General features: G+C 41.0%; 1 protein-coding gene across 1 annotated transcript; it reads right to left on the bottom strand.

The window, feature by feature from the left end:
• Positions 1–1,327: 1,327 nt before the first annotated feature.
• Positions 1,328–4,022, bottom strand: LOC128354972 (uncharacterized). The gene is made up of 4 exons (XM_053315098.1): positions 3,907–4,022; positions 3,480–3,564; positions 2,767–2,834; positions 1,328–2,675 (listed from the first exon to the last, which is right to left on the bottom strand). The coding sequence occupies exons 1-4, from the start codon at positions 4,020–4,022 to the stop codon at positions 1,328–1,330; spliced, it is 1,617 nt and encodes a 538-aa protein (XP_053171073.1).
• Positions 4,023–22,154: the final 18,132 nt, after the last annotated feature.

Below are 22,154 nucleotides of genomic sequence, written 5' to 3'. Positions count from 1 at the left end.
GTCTACTAACATAGTTTGTGGTGTGCACACAAAGTTCTGAGATTTTCAAAACTGCATTAAGGAGACAGAAACATTCACTTTGTCTGTGTAACCGAAAGTCCATTTATTTGTTGCAGTACACAGAAATATACAGTAGATATGGTCACATCCACCCTTCAGATTTCCCTTACAACAAAATGTGAAATGTATCACATCTCAACCTACATTTCATGTGTAAAATTGACATATGCATATGCAGTTTTTGAAAATATATTTTTACATGTGAGAACACATTCTACACTCCTTTTGTTGGCTTCCTATCCAAGTTAGATCAGACTTTAAGATGTTACAGATGATGTATAAAATCCTTCGGATCTCCTTCAACCCAACCCAGTCTATCCCTTGCTCTCCACTATCAAGAGTGCAGAGCTGCTGTCTGTCCTTTTCCTACTAGGCTTTCCTACCTTTGTCTGGAATAACCTTCTGACAGACAATCTGATTCTGTTGAGTTGTTTCAATCTAAACTTGAAACTGATCTTTTCACCTTAACCTTCAGTTAGTTCTACTTCAGGTATTTGTACCTGTCCAGTTTTTTCCAAACTTCTCTTGGCAACGTGTAACTTATTCAAATCGAGAGTCTAAGGCTAGGATATTGTACCCTGCACAGGTTTTAAAGGTGTACTATGCAGGATTTGTCAGTAGCTGTTTGTAAACACAACATTCAAAGTGGGCCCTCCTCCTCCCAGCTCAGCAAAGGAGAGCACCAGTGAGCAGGCAGGAGAGAGAGAACGCAAGAGAGTAAGAGAGTGAATGAAGAGAGGGAGTGGTGGTAGCAGTGAGTCAGATAAATAAAATGTTAATTGTCAATCACACTTCTAAAGCATAACTTACAGAATTACGCTTGTCAATCAACGTCATAACTTTTGTTGCAAAGTTAATTTATTGACAGACCAAAACAGAACTGACTTCTTTACTCACATCACTTGTAAAACTGTTGGAGTGCTGAAAACTCCTCCATACAAATATATACATAATACACTGTGCTGACAAAGGCTCACTGGGTCAACTAAAATGACAAAAAAAACAAAAAAACTTTTATATACATATCTGCATGCTCACTAACATTTCTGCCCGTAACATTAGCTTATTTGTCTGCAATCACAGCATTTGATTAAACATGATAATATGACAGTAATAAGATGAGAATAAAACAATCATCCAATAGTGAAAAATACCTGCTACCATCTATGACCCGTTTGTCTAAGAAAAAAAAGATACATTCATAATGAAATATTTAGTTTGGTAAGTGCGGCTGTGGCTTACAGTTACACTAACAGTACTCAAGTTGTTATGTATCAAAGTCGACCTGTTTCAGCCTGTTTGGTCTGTTTACAGGAGAATATTTGGATACTGGTAAATTGTCCATTATTGCCGTCACAGCATCTGGTTTAATCTCCCGTTCCTTAATCTCAGCCGCTCTCCTCCTTTCACCTCCTCCTCTTCTACACTCAGAGCCGCTCCGTCTCCTCTCCGATGCATCTTGTCTTTCTGCCACACTTTTTCTCTGTTCTGAGCCACTCCTTTTCCTAAACCCTCCTGTCCTGTAGTCCAAAACCTCCCCCCGTGTTCCCAGCCGGTCCCTCCCAGCCCCGACGCTGGAGTCCCTGGCAGAGTGAGGCTTATTGTTAGCACCTTGAACAGGATTGCGAATGTTGCCCAGAGCTTGCATCCGTCTCATGTGGTTGTTGGCCCTCACGGGGCTGCTGAACCTCAGGGCCCGGTTTGCCGAGCCCCTTTCTGACGAGTGTACCCGGCTCTCGCTGTAGCTCCTTTTAGGCAGTGAAATGGGACCCCTGCGCTCCAGCGTCGGGCTCAGTCTCGACTGACGGGTGTGGCTGTGGGTGGAGCGGCAGCAGGAGGCGCTGCAGGTGGTGTAGCGGATTCGGCAGAGGGTGCAGGCGCAGCCGGAGAGCAGGGCAGAATGACTGGCCATGGAGGAGAGGAGTGTGAGGGGGAAGGCACGCTGACACTGGAGGATACACTTTGGAGAGCTGAGGCGTGACGTGGCAGCGGCGGCAGGCCTGTGGCAACTGGATGTCACCTCTGAGACAGTTGACCTCCCACCCTCTTCTTGGACGCTCTGGATCTGGCGCCACTCCAGCTGCAGGAGTCTCTCCAAGTACCTCTCCAAAGGGCCTACAGGCCTGGGTCGAGGAGCCCCGCGGCCCTCCATGTTGTAGAAAACAGCGAGCTGACTAAGGCTCCAGGAATTAAAAGGTGGAGGGAGGAAGTCTGGGAATTCAAACGTACCTCGACCGTGTCCTCTGGGTCTGCAGCTGCTGTGAGAGGAACGGTCTTCAGCTTCGATGACCTCTGGCCGTAGCTCCAGCTGTGGAGGAACCTGACGAGAGTGTGACACAGGAAGTCTCTCTGAATCAGACAGGTCGGTGTCACTGTCGCCTTCTTCTCCATGAACGCTCAGACGTTCTACCTCTGGGTTCGACGATTGTCTCTCCAGTAGATCAGGACTGGAGTCACACAGGCGGCGGCAGGGAAAGGCAGCTGTGTGTCGGCTCCCTCTGTGTTTCTGTTCTCTGTGGCCGCGGCGCTGAGCAGCCTGCTGGACCTTCGGTTCCATCCCGTCCTCTGCAGGAGGACACGAGGGACGGGACTTTGACGCTGAGGTTCCCTGAGCACTGGAGGATGGAAAAGTACATTTTATTATCTCATCATCCAAGCAGTGCAGAATGACATAAATGTTACGCAAACATAAACAGCCATTCTCACCTGTGTTGTGACATATTGCACTTGGTTGATGGAGTGTTAGGTTTGTGCTTTCTTCTTTGCTGCAGCTTCTATACAGAGAGACACTATTACACCTGCACACATTTTCTGCTCATACTAGAACTGCAACTACCAATTATTTTCATGATACTGTATAATATGACAGTATAAGGTGAAAAATGTTTCCCACAGCCCAAGGTGATGTCCTCAATGTCACAATGTTTCCTGCATGTCTACACAGTGTTATATATTTTTTTTACAGCTCAGTAGGGATCTCCGATATTATCGGCTGATATTTACTTAAAAATGTAATATCGGAAAGTATCGGTATCAGGTTTTTATAACCGATGTTTGTTCTGTAGGCTTCAGCATTTCTGAGCCTGCAAAAACATGAATATTTTCATCCTGAATTAATCTGACAATTATTTCTTTGATAAATCGACTGTCCATTCTATACATTTACAGAAAACTATGAGAAACGCTAAAGGTGAGATCTTCAAAATACCTTTAAATATTATTTTATTCTCTTTTAAGTCGAAATATTATTTAATTTACAGTGAATACAGTAAAAATATTCATATTTGAGAAGCTGTTATCAGCAAATATTTGGCATCTCAGCTTGAAACATCAACTAATCAATAGCGAAATACAGTAAATTGATGCCAATTGATCTTCTGCTGTACCAATCATCAATTAATCGATTGATTGTGACTTACTTTGTCATGATTATTCTCCTGACTTGTGCGCGTGTGCTGTGGCTGCAGTGACTTCCTCTGTGACTGCCGTCTGCCCATTTTATTGCTTCAGAAAAAAACACAAGATAAAATATAGGCTAGTGAACACAAGCAATGACCGAAATCGCAGCGCATAAAATAACACAGATGCAACACATGGACAGTGATGTATTCGGTGATGTGTGGCTCCAGTATTGGGTTTCTGTTCAGTAATCTGTCTGCACACACACACACACACACACACACACACACACACAGCGTTTACACATCAAAGCGCAGTGATCAACAACAAGCGTCTGCGCATCTCCGGTGATGCGACAATGGAAATGGGGATAGCATTACACAGATAGAACATTCCGATCTACAACATACATTAGATTCATATTAAATAATCATGTTTGAATGCTACCTGGCCACATTAGGCCTGCTGTTGCTCCAGAGCACCTTCTTCTTCCATTCCCTCTCCGCGATGGAGAGCCTCTCCAGACATTGTTGTGGCACCCGCTCTTGCAGGACTGTGCCCATCCCAGCCTCCGACGGGCACCAATGAAATGGGCGAGTGAGCTGTTCACGCGAAACACGGTGGTGTTATCATAATGAGTGGGGGGTCGAAATGCACCGAATTTATCTTCTCCTTTCAATACAAGAATTCAGCTTGGTGAAAGGTTCACCTGCTGTCCAGCAGAGGGCGGTGCAGGCAAAGCGCTGAATGCGATGAAACACCATCTGTTCTTCATATCTGAAAGGACAGGTTCACAGTGTTTCTAATGTCTTAAAACTACAACAACCAGAGATCGAATTTTCTTGGTGTAATCCTTCCTAAGATCCCTTCATAATGCACTTACAATGGACTAACCACAGTTCTCCTTCTGTGTAAAGTATCATATTCTATGTGAAAAATCATGAGGTATTCATATACAAAGCTGCATTATAGAATATATCTACCACAACAAACCCACATCCCAAAAATGGTACAAGTGTCAACAAGTAAATACATATCATATAAATATACATAATCTCAGTTGTTCTGACCGCAGAGAAGAGCATGTGTGGGAAGTGTAAAGTTGGCACCCAGTCGCAAGCTGCGGAGAGACAGATATAGAATTAACAAATAGCAAAACTCATCATAAAAAAGGCTTAAACTCCTCATTCAGTCCAAAAGGAGCCAGTGTTGTTAGTGCATGTATGTAGAATGTTTCACGCTGCAGAAGTAACTGTTCGTGATTCCCACCCCTAGGTGGGCATTCAACTTTTTCTAGGCCCACATATCGGAGGGAGCTGATATTATCTTCATCATACTAGACTCTCTATTTACAGGGATATGTGACCTTACTATCTGATCTCGTATATTGGGTGCACGTCTGAAGACTAGTCTAGGTGGTGACTTAAATATCTCATCTAGTCTCAGATCGGACTCAACTAGGCTATGTGCCAGTGTTTGTAGATAATATTTCTAAACTCTGATCCCAACGGTGAGTACTTAGTCACACAGAGGGTAGAGTCGTTTCTTTGCTTCCATGCTTTAGGTTGTAGAGATTCATCCTTTTTTTTGAAAGTCTATAATCATGTCAAAGTCATTAGCTCCGCTGATATCGCGTGGATGACGTTGTGTGGGATTCTCCACTTTCAAAACTATTTTAGGTCTTTGAGACTTTAAAGAAATGTTCCTCTGTGTCTTATGCACTCACCTGATGTGAAACAGTTTCACATGAACAGTTTCCGATCAGGTTAAATTGAGACAAACTGCACATCCTCTGCTTTACACTCAGTGTGTAATTTAAGGTTGTTTTTTTAAAATTGCTTAGGCACTATCATTGAAACTATAGGCTTCTTTTTGCAGAACTAAAACGTCACACCAAACCATTTAAACATTATACATCTCTCACAAAAAGAAATTATTCTTTCAAAATTCTTCAAAACGCTTTTAGAAAATGATCAATACACAAACCATCATTTAAATAAACACACAAAGCACGATTACACACTGACAGTAGAAATGAAGAGCATTTTTTTGTGTGCGGAGCTGCAGTCTGTCATACATGTAGGAAACACACATATACACATAGGTATCCATATGTGTAAAGTATGGATGTGTATTCCATAGCCTACACAGTATGTTGCTCACTTGCTCTTAAGAAGGATACTGGAGAACTCTGGTGACCTGATTTGGGGGATGTCATTAGGTAGAAATGTAGAAAATAGCAGATCTACATGCTCAAACCAGTCATGACAAAATGACTCATGACCAATGGTGCACAGACTTTTTGAAGGGCAGGTGTGAAAAGAAAAAAAAAGGGCACATACAGCGCATTCTCACCACTGAAGAGGGCACTTTAGCTCGTGTTTTTGCCACCCAAGAGGGCAGTTTAGAGTGTTTTGCCAACCAGTACTGCAACTTAGCACGTGTTTTGGCTCCCAAGAGAACACTTTGGCACGCGTTATTCAACAATTGGGCCACGAGGGGGAGGGCGACCGCCTCCCCTGCCCCCCCTTGTGCACACCATTGCTCATGACTCATGATGAAACTGCCCATGATGCCTCCCTCCCCATTCCCCTACTCGCTGCAGCTAGCGGTTAAAAACTGTGTGTGTGTATGTCTTGCAGACTGTCGACACCATGTTGAGGGCGGGGAAAAAACATTTAAAGATTGTGGCCAGTAGCAGATGCTATCCCTAAAATTCAATCTTTTTTCCATCCAGCGAGTGATTTGAGACCAATTCGGGCAGAATCTATGTTCACCACATTCATTGTAACATAGCTTGCCATTATCTGCTGCAGGTATTGTAATCAAAAATATAGGTTTATTGTTTTTTTATAACTGATTTCCAGCCAGTGAATGGGGAAATTACTGTATGCAAAGTTGCAACAACGAATGGTCTTTAGAGTTACGATGGTGGTTTCACACCTCATTAACAGTGACGAGGTGTGAAACTGCCACTGTAACTCTGTAGACAGGTCTGAATGACCTTGTAGAAATACATCCACCTTAAAGAAGCAATATAAGACTGCACACATCCCCATTTTCGCTCCATGTGTGCCAACACTTGAATTGAAAATACCGCAGAGCACTTGCTTGGTAAACATGAAACAGAGACTGTACTAATCTAGCTGTACAGCAGGTATATAAATAATAAAAGTAAAGTAATAATCCCTAGAAATAAATCTGCCCATACACAACACAGCGGGGTTCACTTCAATGTCTAATAACCTGTCAATTCAAGTTACTGCTGCTGTTTTGCTTTAGAAGAAAACAGTTATATTACCAACATATAAACTAATCTCAGTATGTGAGGGTTAATATTGTTGTTGCACATTTAAGCCCTAAAATAACCACAGGTAGAAGCTAATAGTAGTAATGCCTAGAAGTAAAGAATTATTATTGAGAATGACCAATTCAACTTTCTTCCTTTTTATATCTTGTACTATCTTTATAGGCCTACATGTGAAATATGCACAGTCGCTTCCTATATGCTAATTTGAAGAAATGACACTTTCACATGATTAATACAATGTTGGTGATGTAAATGTTTCTGTTGCAGGTTACCATTTCAGTCTTCAGTAATACTGATACCTAATGTGACAGATGAGAAACACTGATATGATTTTACAAACCAGACAGATTTATTGGTAACGACTGGAATGGACACAGGCAAAGATTCTAGGATCATGAGAAGATGCTGGTGTGGGTGGGAGAAGGTGACCACTTTCAGAGGGTTAAGGATCCACCAGGGAAGGAAGAGGTGTGGAGTTGAAAGCCAGCAACAAAATTGCACTGCAATGGGATGCTCGATCTCTCCCATCCTGTTCGTTGCAGCCTTCGAGATCATCCTCATTGGGGCAAGGGAGATGGTCGGAGGAGTGAAACTGCCATCAGGTCAAAGGCTACCACTAGTGAGAGGCTACATGGACGACATCACAACCATTCTCCAGACAGCAGCATACACATCAAGACTGCTGAAGAGGATTGACAAGCTTGTGGGTTGGGCAAGGATGAAGATCAAACTCTCCAAATCGCGTAGTCTGTCCCTCACCACACCATCTTTGTCGCAGGCGGTGAGGAGATCCCGCTGTTGGTGAGTCAACCCATCCGTAGCCTGGGCCGGACCTACAGTATACAGCAGAGCTCTCTGACAGGCAGGTGGGGGAGATGGTGAGGAAGCAGATCGCAGATGGCCTGGCTAAGATCAACCAGAGCCAGCTCCCCGGCAAGTATAAAGTATGGAGTTACCAGTTCATACTGTACGCAAGGGTGATGTGGCCTCTGAAGATGAGCGACCTCCCCTCCTCAGTGGCAAGCAAGATGGACGGGCTGGCAAACTCGTTCAGCAGGAAGTGGCTGGGACTGCCGAGATGCCGCTCAGATGTAGGCCTTTTCGGCAGGACCATGCTGCAATTGCTACTTCGCTCCATCAGCTTGGGATACAAGCAGGAGAAGGCTCGGATGGTGCTGGAGCTGAGGGAATCCTCTGACCAGCTGGTGAGAGCAGCGGGCACCCAGGTAAGAACAGGAAGGAAGTGGAAAGCCCAGGAAGAGGTCGACAGGGCAGTCAGCAGGCTGAAGCACCTTGAGGTAGTCGGCAGAGTTCAGGAGGGTCGAGCAGGCCTTGGGAGGGGCAAGACCCCCTTGTTCTGGTCGAAGGCGAAGAGCGGAAAGCCATGGTGGTGGCAGAAGTGGCAAGGACTGAGCAGGAACGCCTCAACATCAAGGCAGTGTCTCAGAGCCGGCAGGGAGGTTGGACGTCATGGGAAGGACTCACAGAGGCAGAGTCGTGCAGACAGAAGGCAAACAGCAGACCTTCCGCTCCAGTGAGACATCCTGTTCACAAGGGCTGGAGAGAAAATCAGAAAGCAGAACATCGGAAAGCCGTCAAAGAACTGGTTGAGGGCAGCTTCTGGCTGTGGCTAAGGAGGAAGCATAGGAGTTGGGGGCCAAACAACACTTAGGGCATCAGCAGGGGGTGGCAGGGAGAGATCGCTGCCATTGCTCCGCCACCAGGAGATGTACTGGGGTTAAAGGAGCGAAACATCCATGACTGGTGGTCCCCAGCTGAGGCCCCCAGAGGTGTTCTTAGGAGGTGCGTCAGGCAGCAATGCCCAGCAGGTAGACCATCAACCTGTATCATGATGAGTACAAAAACTATCCTGGATTTAACTTTATGTCTCAACACTTCCACAGTACATCTGTATAAACAGGACCCTCCATGTTTACAATTACTTTTCTTTTTAGTATCTTCTTTAGCATTAGAAAACAGTAACAGTGGCAGCAGTAGCTAATATCAATTTTAACAAGCACTTTCCAAAAGTCACAGGAAAAAAATGTTTCATGTGACACAAAGTCCAACATTTATCAACAAACAAGGATTTATCAACAAATGTCAATCTTGAAAATTGCTAGATTGCAGCTTTTTTGGTTTCTATATTTGGTTGCACAAAATAAAAGTTTACTGTTATGTACTGAAAAATGTATTCCATATAAATTGTATACCCCTAGTACATTACATTAGGAGGCCTATACTTTCTACATAAACTTATACTTCACTTAGGTTAACTTAATAAAATGAACCTTGGGTATACCATTGCTTTAAGGGTTATTTTGATTATATTAAATGTGTTTAAATTAATTTATTTCATTTTCAAGTACCACTAGAGCAAACTCACATACCACTGGTGGTACCCGTACCACAGTTTAGGATTATGGATTTACAGTAGACCCATTGACAGTGACAAATGTTGTGTCAAGTTCTCTTTATGTCTGCTTCATAGGGACAAAAAACACATTTTTATTTCTACTGCAACTTAATATTGTTTTAAATGGAATTTGATGCTGCTTGATCATGTTTAGTTTGCCCTGAGCCAGTAGATCTCAGAGCCCTACTGGGATTATATTCTTTAAACATGTCATTAATGTGTTCTGTACTCATTACAATCTTTCATCAATGAAGTTATGGGTGTGTGATTTTTTTAAAAGCACTTGACCCACACATATCCTGCTTTTATTCATTGTTACCTTTTTGCTGGACAGTTCCTACATTAGCAGCAGTCCCAATTCCCTGGTGGTGGTACCCCTTCACAGTTCCCTTTTTCCGTTGGTGTGCAGCGTCCTGGGTGGTGTTTCGTTTTTGGTTCTTCCCCCTTTTGGTTCCCTGCTGTCATGGTAACCCCCAGCCCTGTCATTCACTTCTGCTGCATTATTGGCTGTTTTATTGTATCACTGTGTAGGGGATACCCACAATATGTCAGAGGGTCTAGTTTAGTCTCCCTGTGGACTGTAACTGCACATTATCTGTTTGACTTCATCTGTTAACACAGAACACACATTTACTGAAAAATGAAGTCTTTGTGTCTGTTTGTACCAAACAGCAGATGAACAGTCATAACTTCACAAAGCTCTCAAATTACACACGTCTGACTTCCGGTAAAGAAGAAGTAGGGAGGAGCAGACAGGTAGGGAACAAAAGTGAACATTCGTACAGACTTCATTTTACAGTCAGCAGAGCAGAAGGAGGAAAGCAACAGCAGTCTGAGGCAGGTGAGTGTTAATATCAGGGCTGCAGATAATGATGAGTATTGATCAATCTGCTAATTAATTTAATTAATTAATTAAACTACATCATAAAAAATGAAATCACATTGTTTGGGGTCTTTAAACATTATTTCCAGTTTATTTCCTGGTTTCTGCATCCTCACAGCGTTTTAATGTGACACTGCTGCGCTCTAAATAGAGAGAAGTCACAGTTAAGAAGCACACACATGTTTATCTGAAGTCTGTTTGTTGGATTTAAACCAGAGTTTATCTTTGTGTTACTGGTTTACCTCTCAGACTCTAGAAGATGAAGAAAGATTAGAGGTAGAGTGTCTAATGGTTTAAGTTTATGTTCATGATTGACTTCATGTTATAAGTTGTTACTTGTAAAATGTAACAACAAGTGATAATGTTAAACAACATGCATGCATCAGACCATAAAAAGAAATTATGAATTTACAGGAGATACATATTCAGTTTTAGATACAAAAAGAAGCACAGACCTGATATTCAGACTTGTTATTTAGTCTTTAAACGTGAAACATTTTTTTTATTATCACAAGCACCATTTATCAGGACTGGAACATTGCTGGCTTCCTACTTCATTGTAGATTGTGGATTTAGAGTAAATGTTGTACTGTTGTAGACTCACAGTGAACTTTGACTCCTCTGGAACTGCCATCAGACCAGTCCAACTGCTTGTTCAGATGCAAAGAACCATTCACCATAATCTTTCATTCGTGAAGTTATGAAAAAACAGCAGCCTGCACACACCCAGGTTGATCTTATCCTCGGAGCGTCCCACTCTTTAAGTCAAGTGATAACATTAAACTACATGCACTACATTTAATTGATGACTAAATCATATATGTAGCCTACTATTAAAATCCTGCAATTTGTCCTTTTTATTTTCACAGAAAATCACACAGGAGTGCACTTTGAGGCAGACCCTCATTTGTAGGTGCTCTTGGCTCACACCAGCATTAACAAACCAATCAGATCACGTGAAGACACCAGAGGTCCCTGAACTACAACAAACAGGTGAGACTGAATGGACCTTGTGGTGAGTTTACTTTGTTGAATATTGTTTAAGACTGAACTTTTATTCTCAACGTTAAAGACAGAAAAAGTTAAGTTTCTACTGGGAGACAGACAGAAACACAACTGTTCTCTTATTCATGTTCTCTGATTTCACCAGACAGCCAAGATGAGGAAGAGGGACCTCCTCGACATCCTGGATGATTTGACAGATGATGAATTTGAGAGGTTCATATGGTCCCTCAAGAATGAAAAGGTGGGCGACATCGAACCAATCAAAGCGAGCCAGCTGGAGAAGGCAAATAGGCAGCATGTTGTAGATCTGATGGTGCAGAAATATGAACTTGCTGGAGCTGTGGTGTTGATGAAGAGCATTTTGAAGACGATCGACAGGAATGATCTGGTTACAAAGTTATCAAACACTGGTTCACAAACAGGAGGTCAGTCACAGGAAGAAACAACCATGACATCACACCCAGACAGCAGAACTGTGAGGAGAAACAGCATGTGTCATGATACTTTATTTGGGAGTAAACCAGAGCAGCCAGCAGAAGCCCATGCTGACATGGGTTCAAACCCAGGACCTTCTTGCTGTGAGGCAACAATGCTAGGCATCCTGCTGTTCACACATTAAGTATTTGGATAGTTATGCATGTTTTATTTGTCAGGCTCATCAACAAACATAAGTACTTCCTGCAGGCTGGTTGTTATCAGATTATTGAAAGATTTCAGATGCAATTGTGGAAAACATGAATGAACTCTTGTCAGGTGGGCCATGATGTCATTCTGACAGGTGGTCCTACAAAATATTTGATATTGGTTACTGTAATCATGGTTGTAGATCACAATGTCTACTGGAGAACATTGATTTCTCTGCCATGTTAATACGTAACATATAATTAATGAACAAAGACTGTAGAGCAGCTCAGTGACAGCAGCTGAATGAAAGCAGAGATCATTACAGTGATTTATCCTTCAATTTAAAGTCCAACTCAAAATTAAACTAACACAAATGATCCTCTAGATCCTCAGACACATTCAGGCTGTGAGGAAAAGTTCTGACTCAGACTAAGAGCAAAACATATTAAAAAAAAAGTCAGGACTGATAAATATATGCTGTCACTAATATTAATAATATAGGAAAGACAAGCTTTGAGAATAAGTGTAGAGGAGAAATATGATCACTGATTTGTCACAGATTAACAAGTAACCAGTACTGTGCATGTACACATTTAACCTGCTTTCATTACACATTATTACACATTACAATACATCTAAACACATTGATAGTTGTTCAAATATTTTTTCTATTTTTTCAGCCGATACTGGCCTGCAGAAGGATTTAGATCCACCTAAGACTGATGTGACTGATGGAAATGAAGAAGCAGAAAGACCCCCAAGGTAAGGTTTATTGAGAAATGTAAACTAGGTAGCATTTTAACCTTTTCAGTTATTTAACACCATCACTAGCAAACTTATGGTGAGTTTCATCACAGTTGAATAATTTTGTATACACCTGAAACTGGTGTGTGCACAACCTCTATCAATGTCAATACAAAAAAAAAGTAAAAAAAAAAAAAAAAACACATTAATACCATCCAATCAGTTAATCCAATTGGAAGCCAACAATTATGACATTATCAATAATTTCTTATTTGAAATGTGCAAGAGGTTGGAAATGTCCTTGTTTGAGGTAGGAAATGATCTTGTCAAGTCACCATAGCACTGAAATATTTCATATAGGTCAGAGAACATAGACATATTTAAAGTCTAGAAAAAAACTGTAAAACAGAAAAATAGCAAACTCAAGTGTTGCTATCAAAGCTTATGAACTCAAGTCCTTGTGCTGTCCTTGTGTGAGCAAAGGAGTATGTGTAACCTTAGCCACCTTAGCTAGTGGTGTCTCCTCAGTTGATGCCTTTAAGCACAACTAACTTCTCAAACAGTGTTGCATTCAGACGACGCCTATGGGGCCTGTTAATCAGTCCAGCAAAGGAAAATAAACGCAATGTGTATGCCCATAGTAAGTGCGAAACAGCGCCAAAAATTCCCAGTGGCCGAGAGCGGTATCACAAGGGCTTGACCATGCGAGGGGGCCACAGACAGAGAGACAGAGATTTCATGCTTTATAGATAGATAGATAGATAGATAGATAGATAGATAGATAGATAGATAGATAGATAGATAGATAGATAGATAGATAGATGTCATCATAGTGTTTCACAGAAAGTATTGATACAAAATACGAAGGCATTTTTCATAATCTCAATAAAATATAAATTACAAAATAGTATTTTGTATTTGAAATATGTATTTTAAATACATGTATTAGAAATACTGCCCATCCCTGAACACAAGACCCACACACTGCACACTATACAGACAACAATAGCAGACGGAACAAAGAACAATCTATAACTGGATCTATAATATATAATCTATAACTGGAACTCAGAATACAGAGGGGGAAGAGAGTCAGACACAATGGACCAAGCTTTTGAGATGAGCCTCTCATATACACTCATGGCAACAATCCGCCAATCCTCCTCCTGTCTTCACACACACATACACAGAAGATATTAATAATAACTAACAAAATAATATTTAAACAGAAATTACGACCACAGTCGCAACATGATGGAGAAATATTTCTTTATTCTTTCATATGTTTTAATGAATGTCTTATCATTGTTATTAACCCTTCAGAACACTCCCTCTCTCTCTCTCTCTCTCTCTCTCTCTCTCTCTCTCTCTCTCACACACACACGCACACACACACACACACACACACACACACACACACACACACACACACACACACACACACACACACACACACACACAGATCAATGCAGGTGTTTAAAGTATTTTTATGACTCACTGTTGACATGAATATTGTGGTGTCATTTGGATGATGTTTGGAGAAGGCTGACATGATGATGATCCACAATAACACAACATGTCACATGAACTCTTTAAAACCTGGATTATAAATGGATTTTAAACTACATCATTTATTCTTTATTCAGATCCTTTAACTTCAATATGTCAGAGATCAGCTGTGCTCCCCTGGGCTTAGCTGTGATGTCCAACTCCTCCTTCCTGGATCTGAGTAACAAAAACCTGCAGGATCCAGATGTGAAGCTGCTGTGTGATTATCTTAAGAGTCCAGGATGTAGAGTGGAGACTCTGAGGTCAGTTCACTGACTGCTGAACCTAATTTATGTGGGTCAATTGGGGGTTGGCAACATGAGCAATTCAAAAATGTGCTAAAAATGGTTTTAAAAGCAGCATCAGGTTTGTTAATGTGTATATTTTGTGTTATGTATTTTATGTTTGTTTTGTCATTTGAAATGATATTTGCAACATTTATTTACCAAAAGTAAGACAAAGTGCTCCTGAAAATGTCAAATGGTGTAACCACAAAAGAATGATCTATATTATATGTTTATCCATCTACAGTGTATTTAAGTGCACTGATACTTCTTTTTAAAACATCATATGAAAATAAGAAAATATTTTGGAGTATTCCTTCATTTCAATATTATCAATATTGAGTATTGAATATTGAGTACTACATATCCTAAAAACAACATTTAAGTAATTGTGTGACATTTGCATTGCAAAAGTGGATTGTATTTACTCCACATCTTAGTTCACATTTATTTTGCTATACATAATCAGATTTTTATGAAGAAATACTGCTTACACCAACTGGACACTGGGCTGCATCAATGGGTGTAACCAGTATTTTTTCATGAAAATCTGATACACTGCCTGACCATCTTCCTACTACAGTCAAACACTGAAATGGACACTGAAGGATGGATGGATGGATGGATGGGTGGGTGGATGGAGTAAAGAAGTATCCTATTTCATGATAACACATGTTGTAATATATGTGTCATTACAGACTTACTGATTGTGGACTCTCAGAGACTCACTGTGAAGTTGTGGTCTCAGCTCTGAAGTCCAATCCTCATCTGACAGAACTGTACCTGAGCTACAACAAGCTGTCTGATTCAGGAGTGAAGCTTCTGTCTGCTGTACTGGGGGGTCCAACCTGTAGACTGGAGACTCTGAGGTCAGTTCACTTACTGTGGGTTTGGTAGTTTTTTTTATATTTATTCAGTTCACATCCTTCACAGAAGTTTCAAATGTTTGTTTCATCATTTTCAAGATTTTCTTGAGCACAAATCAGTAGAATTTAAAATCCACAGTCTTGTTCCCTGTAAAAAAAAAAATGATTTCCAGAGTTTAAGCTAATATGAGACTTCACATATCAAGTAAGTAGCCTATATTTGTGTTTCTTCAATGTTTCCTTGCTTAACTGCAATGAAGGGATCGATCGGAACTCAGAGGGAATTTTGTACTAAAGGTTTTTTGTTTTGAAATTGCTCTAATTTACTCTATGAACGAGAAACATTTATTTAATATATTCTTTAAAGGTGTAAAAAGCATTTCAACCATTTAGATTTTAATTGTGGAGCTAGGCTTCACAAACTGTGTTTCAACATTTCGTGGGCGGGTTTTAAAATCACAGCCGTGTTAAACCCGCCCCTGCTGCTATAGAGGTATAAATACATTCAGCACACACTACTACTACTACAGTCTACAGTTAGCCAGTTAGCTGCAGAGCTAGCAGCTGAGTTAGCAGCAGAAAGCTCTCAGACGTAGCGTCCATGTTTCTGGTAGAGGTGGTGACTTTGATTGACAGGTGACACTTGGTAGGGGGCGGGGTTTCAGCAGACTCGGAGGGCACTCCCACAGTTTGGTAGCAGAGAAAGAGCCACAGAGTTTTACACAACTTTGAAGCCTCATTTCATATATTTTGTGATTTTTTTAATCATTCAAATTTGGCAGGGTGGTTAACAACACACTTTTCTGTGGTATTTCAAACTCAGAACATATATTTATTCTTACTTTACACAGACTTTAAAGTGTTTTAATGAGTAATGTCTGGCCATTCATATTGATCTTTCAGAACATATAAATCTGCATACACACACACAGACACACATGTGTGTCTCTGTGTGTGATTTATATGTGTCTATGTGCACATAGACACACACACACACACACACACAAACAGATCAATGCAGGTGTTTAAAGTATTTTTATGACTCAGTGTTGACAACCTGAACACATCTGATTGGATTATAAATGGATTTGAATCTACATCATTTATTCTTTATTCAGGTTGGTTGGCTGCAATTTATCAAAGGCCAGTTGTGATTTTCTGGCCTTGGCTCTGATGTCCAACCCCTCCTCCCATCTGAGAGAGCTGCATCTGAGCTGGAACAGCCTAAGCGATTCAGACGTGAAGCAGCTGTGTGATCTTCAGGAGAGTCCACGCTATAAACTGGAGATTCTGGGGTCAGTAGAGAGTTGGAGTCAGTCTGTGCTGGTTTCAGCAGTTTAGTATTAAACACAGTCAGTGTCAAAGCAAAGATCCTGTATTTCTTCTTTCTACGCTGCACAGCTGTTCCACTTCTGGTCTCTTTATACTGGATGTGCTGCATCACTTACTGACAGCTGATGAAGTGAGTTTCTGTTCTTTCTTCTTCTGTCATCAGATGGAGGAATTCTTGATCTGTCAGAGTGAGAGTGAACATCCAGAAGTGTTGAGAGAGGATCAGCTGGATCCTGATGATCCATCTGGACCGGAGTCTGGATCTAGATTTTGTCATCTTCACTTAAGTCTCTTAACTGACTACAAACTACAAACTTAACACTTTTCTGGATTTTGCTGAAGTCAGCACTTTGCAGATTTGTTATACATGAGTCTTTATATTAATTAACAATAACTGTATAATTTCAACTTATAGGTGAGCTCATGTGATCCAGGCCTATCTAATCACACCCTTTAAATCTTGTTTTCTATATAAGTGCAGCATCTTGCATGTATTGTACATTACTGCACACACAGTAATAATGATGCAAACAGACTGTGGACACAACATCATTAAAAACATGAAATTCATCTGTCCAACTCATCTCCTGTTGACTTAGGCTCTGGATCTGGACCTGTTAGCTAAGTCTTTATCTTCATTTAAATCACTTCTTCAAACTCAAGTTATTAGGTTTTATAAGCTGCACATCTTAAATTTGAATCTTCTGTGTTTCCTGCTTTATTTACTTGCTGTATGTTTGTTAGTTTTGTGTAAAGGGAGGTTTCATATTGTTTTGAGAGGTCTTATACACGTCTGAAGGGAGGATGGTGGGATGATGCTGATGCTAAACAAAGACCAAATTCTAATAAACATGTGGAAATAAATGACATGTCAGTATTTTTACCCTGTGTTGAGATTCAGCTTTATGTATAACATCTATTTGTGTTGTAGTTATTATTTAAATGACTATAATCCTATCTGTTTATTTCTATTCACTTAAAGTTTGATTTTCTTATATATATTGTTTTGCATTGTTGTTGTTTCTTGACACCATTGTAAAGGAGGATTCCTACTCAATGGTCTTTGGAGGTTAAATACAGGTTAATAATAAATGAATCTGTGTTCTTTGGTTTGGATTTCTGTGGATCTGTCTGATTTTTTTTGTCTAACCACTGGACCACCAGGACACGCCATCATAGTTTATGTCACACTTTAGTTTAAAGCTCATTTATCATTCATTTCTTCCCAGTTTCAGGAAAGAGTTGTCTCTCAGCTTAGTTTAGAGGTGTCTCTATGAATGTTTCTGTCTCTTAAATGTTAGAAAAATAAACAAAATAAGAGTGACTCATTTCAAAACAGCTTGATGCATCAAAACTCACATAAAAGAGGATTCTGACATAGCACATGCTCAAGAACTAGGAAGGAGTTGCTAGTGAAACTTTGGAAGAGAGGAAACTTAATGCATAACAGTTCATCATTTTACTTTGTAGCTTATTTGGAGTTAGAACAAGGCGAGAGGAATACGCAAAAATGAACAAAAGAGTTTCTTTTCGATCAGCAATTTGCTGCCATTTAGCTCACCTTGCAGAGACACCTCCCAGTGTCTGGGTCACACACGTTAGGTGCCACACCACCATGGTTACAGTCACAAGGTTAACATTTCATTTATTTATTTGTTCTGATCATGGCAATTTTCAAATCATACAAACAAATAAAAAAATAAAAAAGCAACCATCATCTGAATCATATTCCATGACCGAAAAGGAGAAAGAAGAAGAAGAAATCTTATTTTACCCGCCCCTCCCTCATAACAAAATAAACTATAGAAACAGATGGTCTGCCTAATTACACATACTCAATACAACATTAACATCACAAGAAAAAGAAAAAACAGAAAAATTATCTGTCTCAACACTTGTACACAATATAGATCCCAACTCTCTAGTTCATACAATGCAACTATTCTTAAACAGTTTTTTAAACTGAAATATATTTAAGTAAGCCTTTAAATCGATCTTTAAAGGTATTCCACAGCTTTGTCAGGCTCAGACAGACAAAACTGGGACCCACAGAGCAGACCAGAGACAGACAGGTGTGGTGAGGCAGTTTATTTCACAGTCCAGGTTCGGTACACAGAGGCAGTCAGCACAGGCAGAAGTACAAAAACACGAAGCAAAAAGGGTAGTCCAAAAACTAGGCAAGAGTCAAAACCATCAAGGTAGGATAAGGCAACGGTACAAAAGACTGGCATCAAGGGGAAAAACAAGGTCGGAACACGAGTAAAAACATACACAAGGAAACTACCGGAAAGCTACTCACAAAACGATGCAGACAATCTGGGGCCTGTTTCAGAAAGCAGGTTTAGTGAAAACTCTGAGTTAGTTAAACCTGCTTCCTGAAACAGGCCCCTGGAATAAGCCCCCTGGAATTGCTGATCTTCCTCCTACCATTGCATGACACTGTGCCAGCTTCACTACATACCAATGTTTCCAGTGAGGCCACACCTTATCCCTCTTCTTCCTGTTTGCGATGATTTAGTGTCATTCGACGTCAGGAATGACTGAGACTCCGCATCTTGTATTTTCCTCTTAAATTCAAGGTATGAGCTTTTTCTACTTTTATTTGTGTTAATTTGCTTAATGTTTACACCTGGTTACACTCCACAGTGCGTGGCAGCCACTCTCTGAAGTGAAACTGCTGTTTTGTATGACGTTATTTTAGTAATTACTTATTACTTAAGTAATTATTTAAGTAAACACCTTATATTTTGATCAGAAACTGTATGTGTTCAGCTCTGCCTGAATGATGGCTGAGGGAGTAATTCTGTCTGTTTTGCATCCAGCTTGCATAGTTGCTGAGGAACACAGTGTTATGATTTTCTGTCATAGAAGTTCTTTTTGTTTTTAGAATAATTAAATATTTGTTTTGAAGAATAAAGCTTACTTTGATTATAATTAGTGGTGGGCCGTGAACGTGAGACTCTTATCGGGCGATAAAAAAACATCGCTGTTAATCTATTCTCAAAGTTGGGTTGGGAGCTGGGTCTATACTAGACAAGCTATGATGACTTTCACTTTGATATTGTAACGCCCCTTAATAACCACACGCCGAGACGTTAACCGGTTTAGCTGGCTTTTTATTTTTGACTGTTACACACACACACAAAAAAAACCCTAACATCAGTAGCTCACTAGCCACACCCAAGGCAGGTTCTAGGCAGGCATATATGAGGGGGCAGTCAGAAATGTGAAGGGGGCATCATGTGTACACATCATGCTCCAGCACTTTTTTTCTGTGCTTACAGTAACGATGCTTCCTTCATTGAAAGGGGTCTATGTGTCCAACCCCAACCTGGAGAAGTGGATTGCACTTTGTCAGGCCTCTACCTTCAGACCTGTTCAACTTGGGTGTCCCACCTGAAGACTAACTGAGGCACGCAACAACCCCTGACCACAATAAGGTGGCAATCCCTCAGGGGGGGGGGGGGGGGGACTGAAAAATATATTTAAAAAATGAATAAAATAAAACATCCTTCATCCAGATTGTATCAACCAACAACATAACATTTATCTTAACTGGATGGCCTAATTCTCCAATACATTTTAACCTAAAGTAGGACTTCACACACTATAGTTAATATTTACAAAACTGAGTCACGTGGGTACACCGAGCAAGATGGCGGCGCGGTAGACGAGCTCCGCTCACCCACCAATATTTACATTATTTTACTGTATGATAACCCAAAAACGTTTAGCAAAAAAGTCTCCCCTAAAGTCCATGACCTATATCTGAGCGGGCCGAAGTGTTTTTTGGACCTCAATGGCGACCACATCGAAGTATTTTAAAGACGCGGCCCGAATGGCTACCAGGAAAAACCCTCCGCCGACTGAAGCACAGGTAACTTCAAACTCGCCGCTGTCGGCGCAGTTAGAAAAGCAACAGGCTGGAAAAGTTGCAAGCATGGAGAATATGTTTGCCGAAATCTCCAAAATGAGTGCCACGTTGCAGGGAGTGGCTGCAGACATACTAACTATTAAAGCAACTACTAATGAGCTAAAAGACACGGTGAACGGCATACAAGAAAGGCTGGAGGAGGCGGAGGGGCGGATTTCTCACCTGGAGGATACTACTGAGCGGCTTGTGTGCAACGGTGAACGCGGTGAAAGGAGGATGGAAATTTTATGGGATCGTATTCAAACACTGGAGAACCACAGCAAGAGGAATAATGTGAGGCTACTGGGACTGAAAGAAACATACGGGAAGAACGGCACAATGGACGACTGCGTGAAGAAGATACTGAGCGACGGGCTCGGAGTTGATGTCGGGGGTGAGTTTGAAGTGGAGAGGGCACACCGAGCACTAGCTCCCATCCCCAATGAGGACCAACCTCCCAGACCGGTGCTGATCAGATTCCTACGGCAGTCAGCGCGGGAGAAAGTTTTGAAAGCTGTCAGAGGAAAACGAGGGCTTGAATGGGAAGGGCTGAGACTCTCCGTGTTTCCAGACATGTCGAGAGAATTGGCCGAGAAGAGGAAAACTTTCACGTCCGTGAAAAAAACACTACAGCAGCTGGATGTGAGATATACGCTGGCCCACCCGGCGACTCTGCGCTTTACTTGGAAGGAGAAAAACCGGAGCTTCACGAACGCCAAAGAGGCAGAAAAATTCATCAAAATGAACTGCAAGGCAGATGGGTAAGCAGGAATGCTCTATCTAAAAGCAGAAGTATTGCACAATAAAGGGTAACATGGAAAATGACAATCAGATTGATTTAAAAGTGGACAATGTGTAACAGATATTGGTGGGGTTTGGGTTTGATTCTGCGCCGTCTGAGCAGAAAGTCAGTGAGAGCTGGCTAGAGGTGAAATACCCCACGGACCAAAACGTCCGTTAATTTTCTTTCTTGTTTTGTTTTTCATTTGTTTTAGCATGGCTGGAGAAAAGCCAGGGGCCTCAGCTAATGTTTTGTGGGGCTTGTTTAAGTTTAGTCTTTTGTATTTTTTCTTTTTTTCTTATAAGAGTGTTAAGGTTTACACCACTGTTCATAAGCTGGTTTGCATAGAGTTGCTTTTGGTGATGACAGTCAAAACTAATGAGACAGGTGAGATGTTTAGATTACATGAAGCACTAGTAAGGGACATGGCCAATATCGATTTAAACAGAATGTCACAAGGTATTTTTCTTTTCTTCTTTCATACGTAGAATATGGCTGGGAATTATGTTACATGCATAAGCTGGAATATTAATGGATGCGGAAGCCCTGCAAAAAGAGGGAAGGTACTGACTTATCTGAAGCATAATAAGGCGGATATCGCTTTCATACAAGAAACACACTTTGTAAAAGAAGAAGCAGTTAAGCTGAAACGAGGTTGGGTTGGACATATTTTTCATAGTTCCTTCTCTAGTAAGCGGAACGGGGTAGTCATACTGGTGAACAAAAACTTGAGTTTTATTTTACTGAGGGAGTTTAAAGATGATGAGGGCAGAATGGTATGCATACAGGCACTAATAAATGGGACTAAGGTGATATTGTGCAACATTTATGCACCGAACAAGGGAGACCCAAATTTTTTCCATGAAGTAAATAAGACATTGGGTGACATGGAGGGTCAGATAATACTGGCTGGTGATTTTAATCAAGTTTCAGATCCCTTCTTAGATAGGAGCAAATTTAGTGGCCCAATAACGTCTAAGGATAGAGCT

Source organism: Scomber japonicus, chromosome 3, assembly GCF_027409825.1.
Source record: "Scomber japonicus isolate fScoJap1 chromosome 3, fScoJap1.pri, whole genome shotgun sequence".
Lineage (NCBI taxonomy): Eukaryota > Metazoa > Chordata > Actinopteri > Scombriformes > Scombridae > Scomber > Scomber japonicus.
Note: the sequence above shows the minus strand (reverse complement) of the source record. Positions and strands in the feature narration are given on the sequence as shown.

What these genes read in the sequence shown, in the direction of transcription:
- LOC128354972 (XM_053315098.1), bottom strand. Translation starts at nt 4,022, where the DNA reads ATGGGCACAGTCCTGCAAGAGCGGGTGCCACAACAATGTCTGGAGAGG. An exon ending in AGCAGGCCTAATGTGGCCAG is followed by an intron (nt 3,565 to 3,906) that starts GTAGCATTCAAA and finishes TTTTTTCTGAAG; the next exon opens with CAATAAAATGGGCAGACGGC. An exon ending in TGCAATATGTCACAACACAG is followed by an intron (nt 2,676 to 2,766) that starts GTGAGAATGGCT and finishes TCCATCCTCCAG; the next exon opens with TGCTCAGGGAACCTCAGCGT.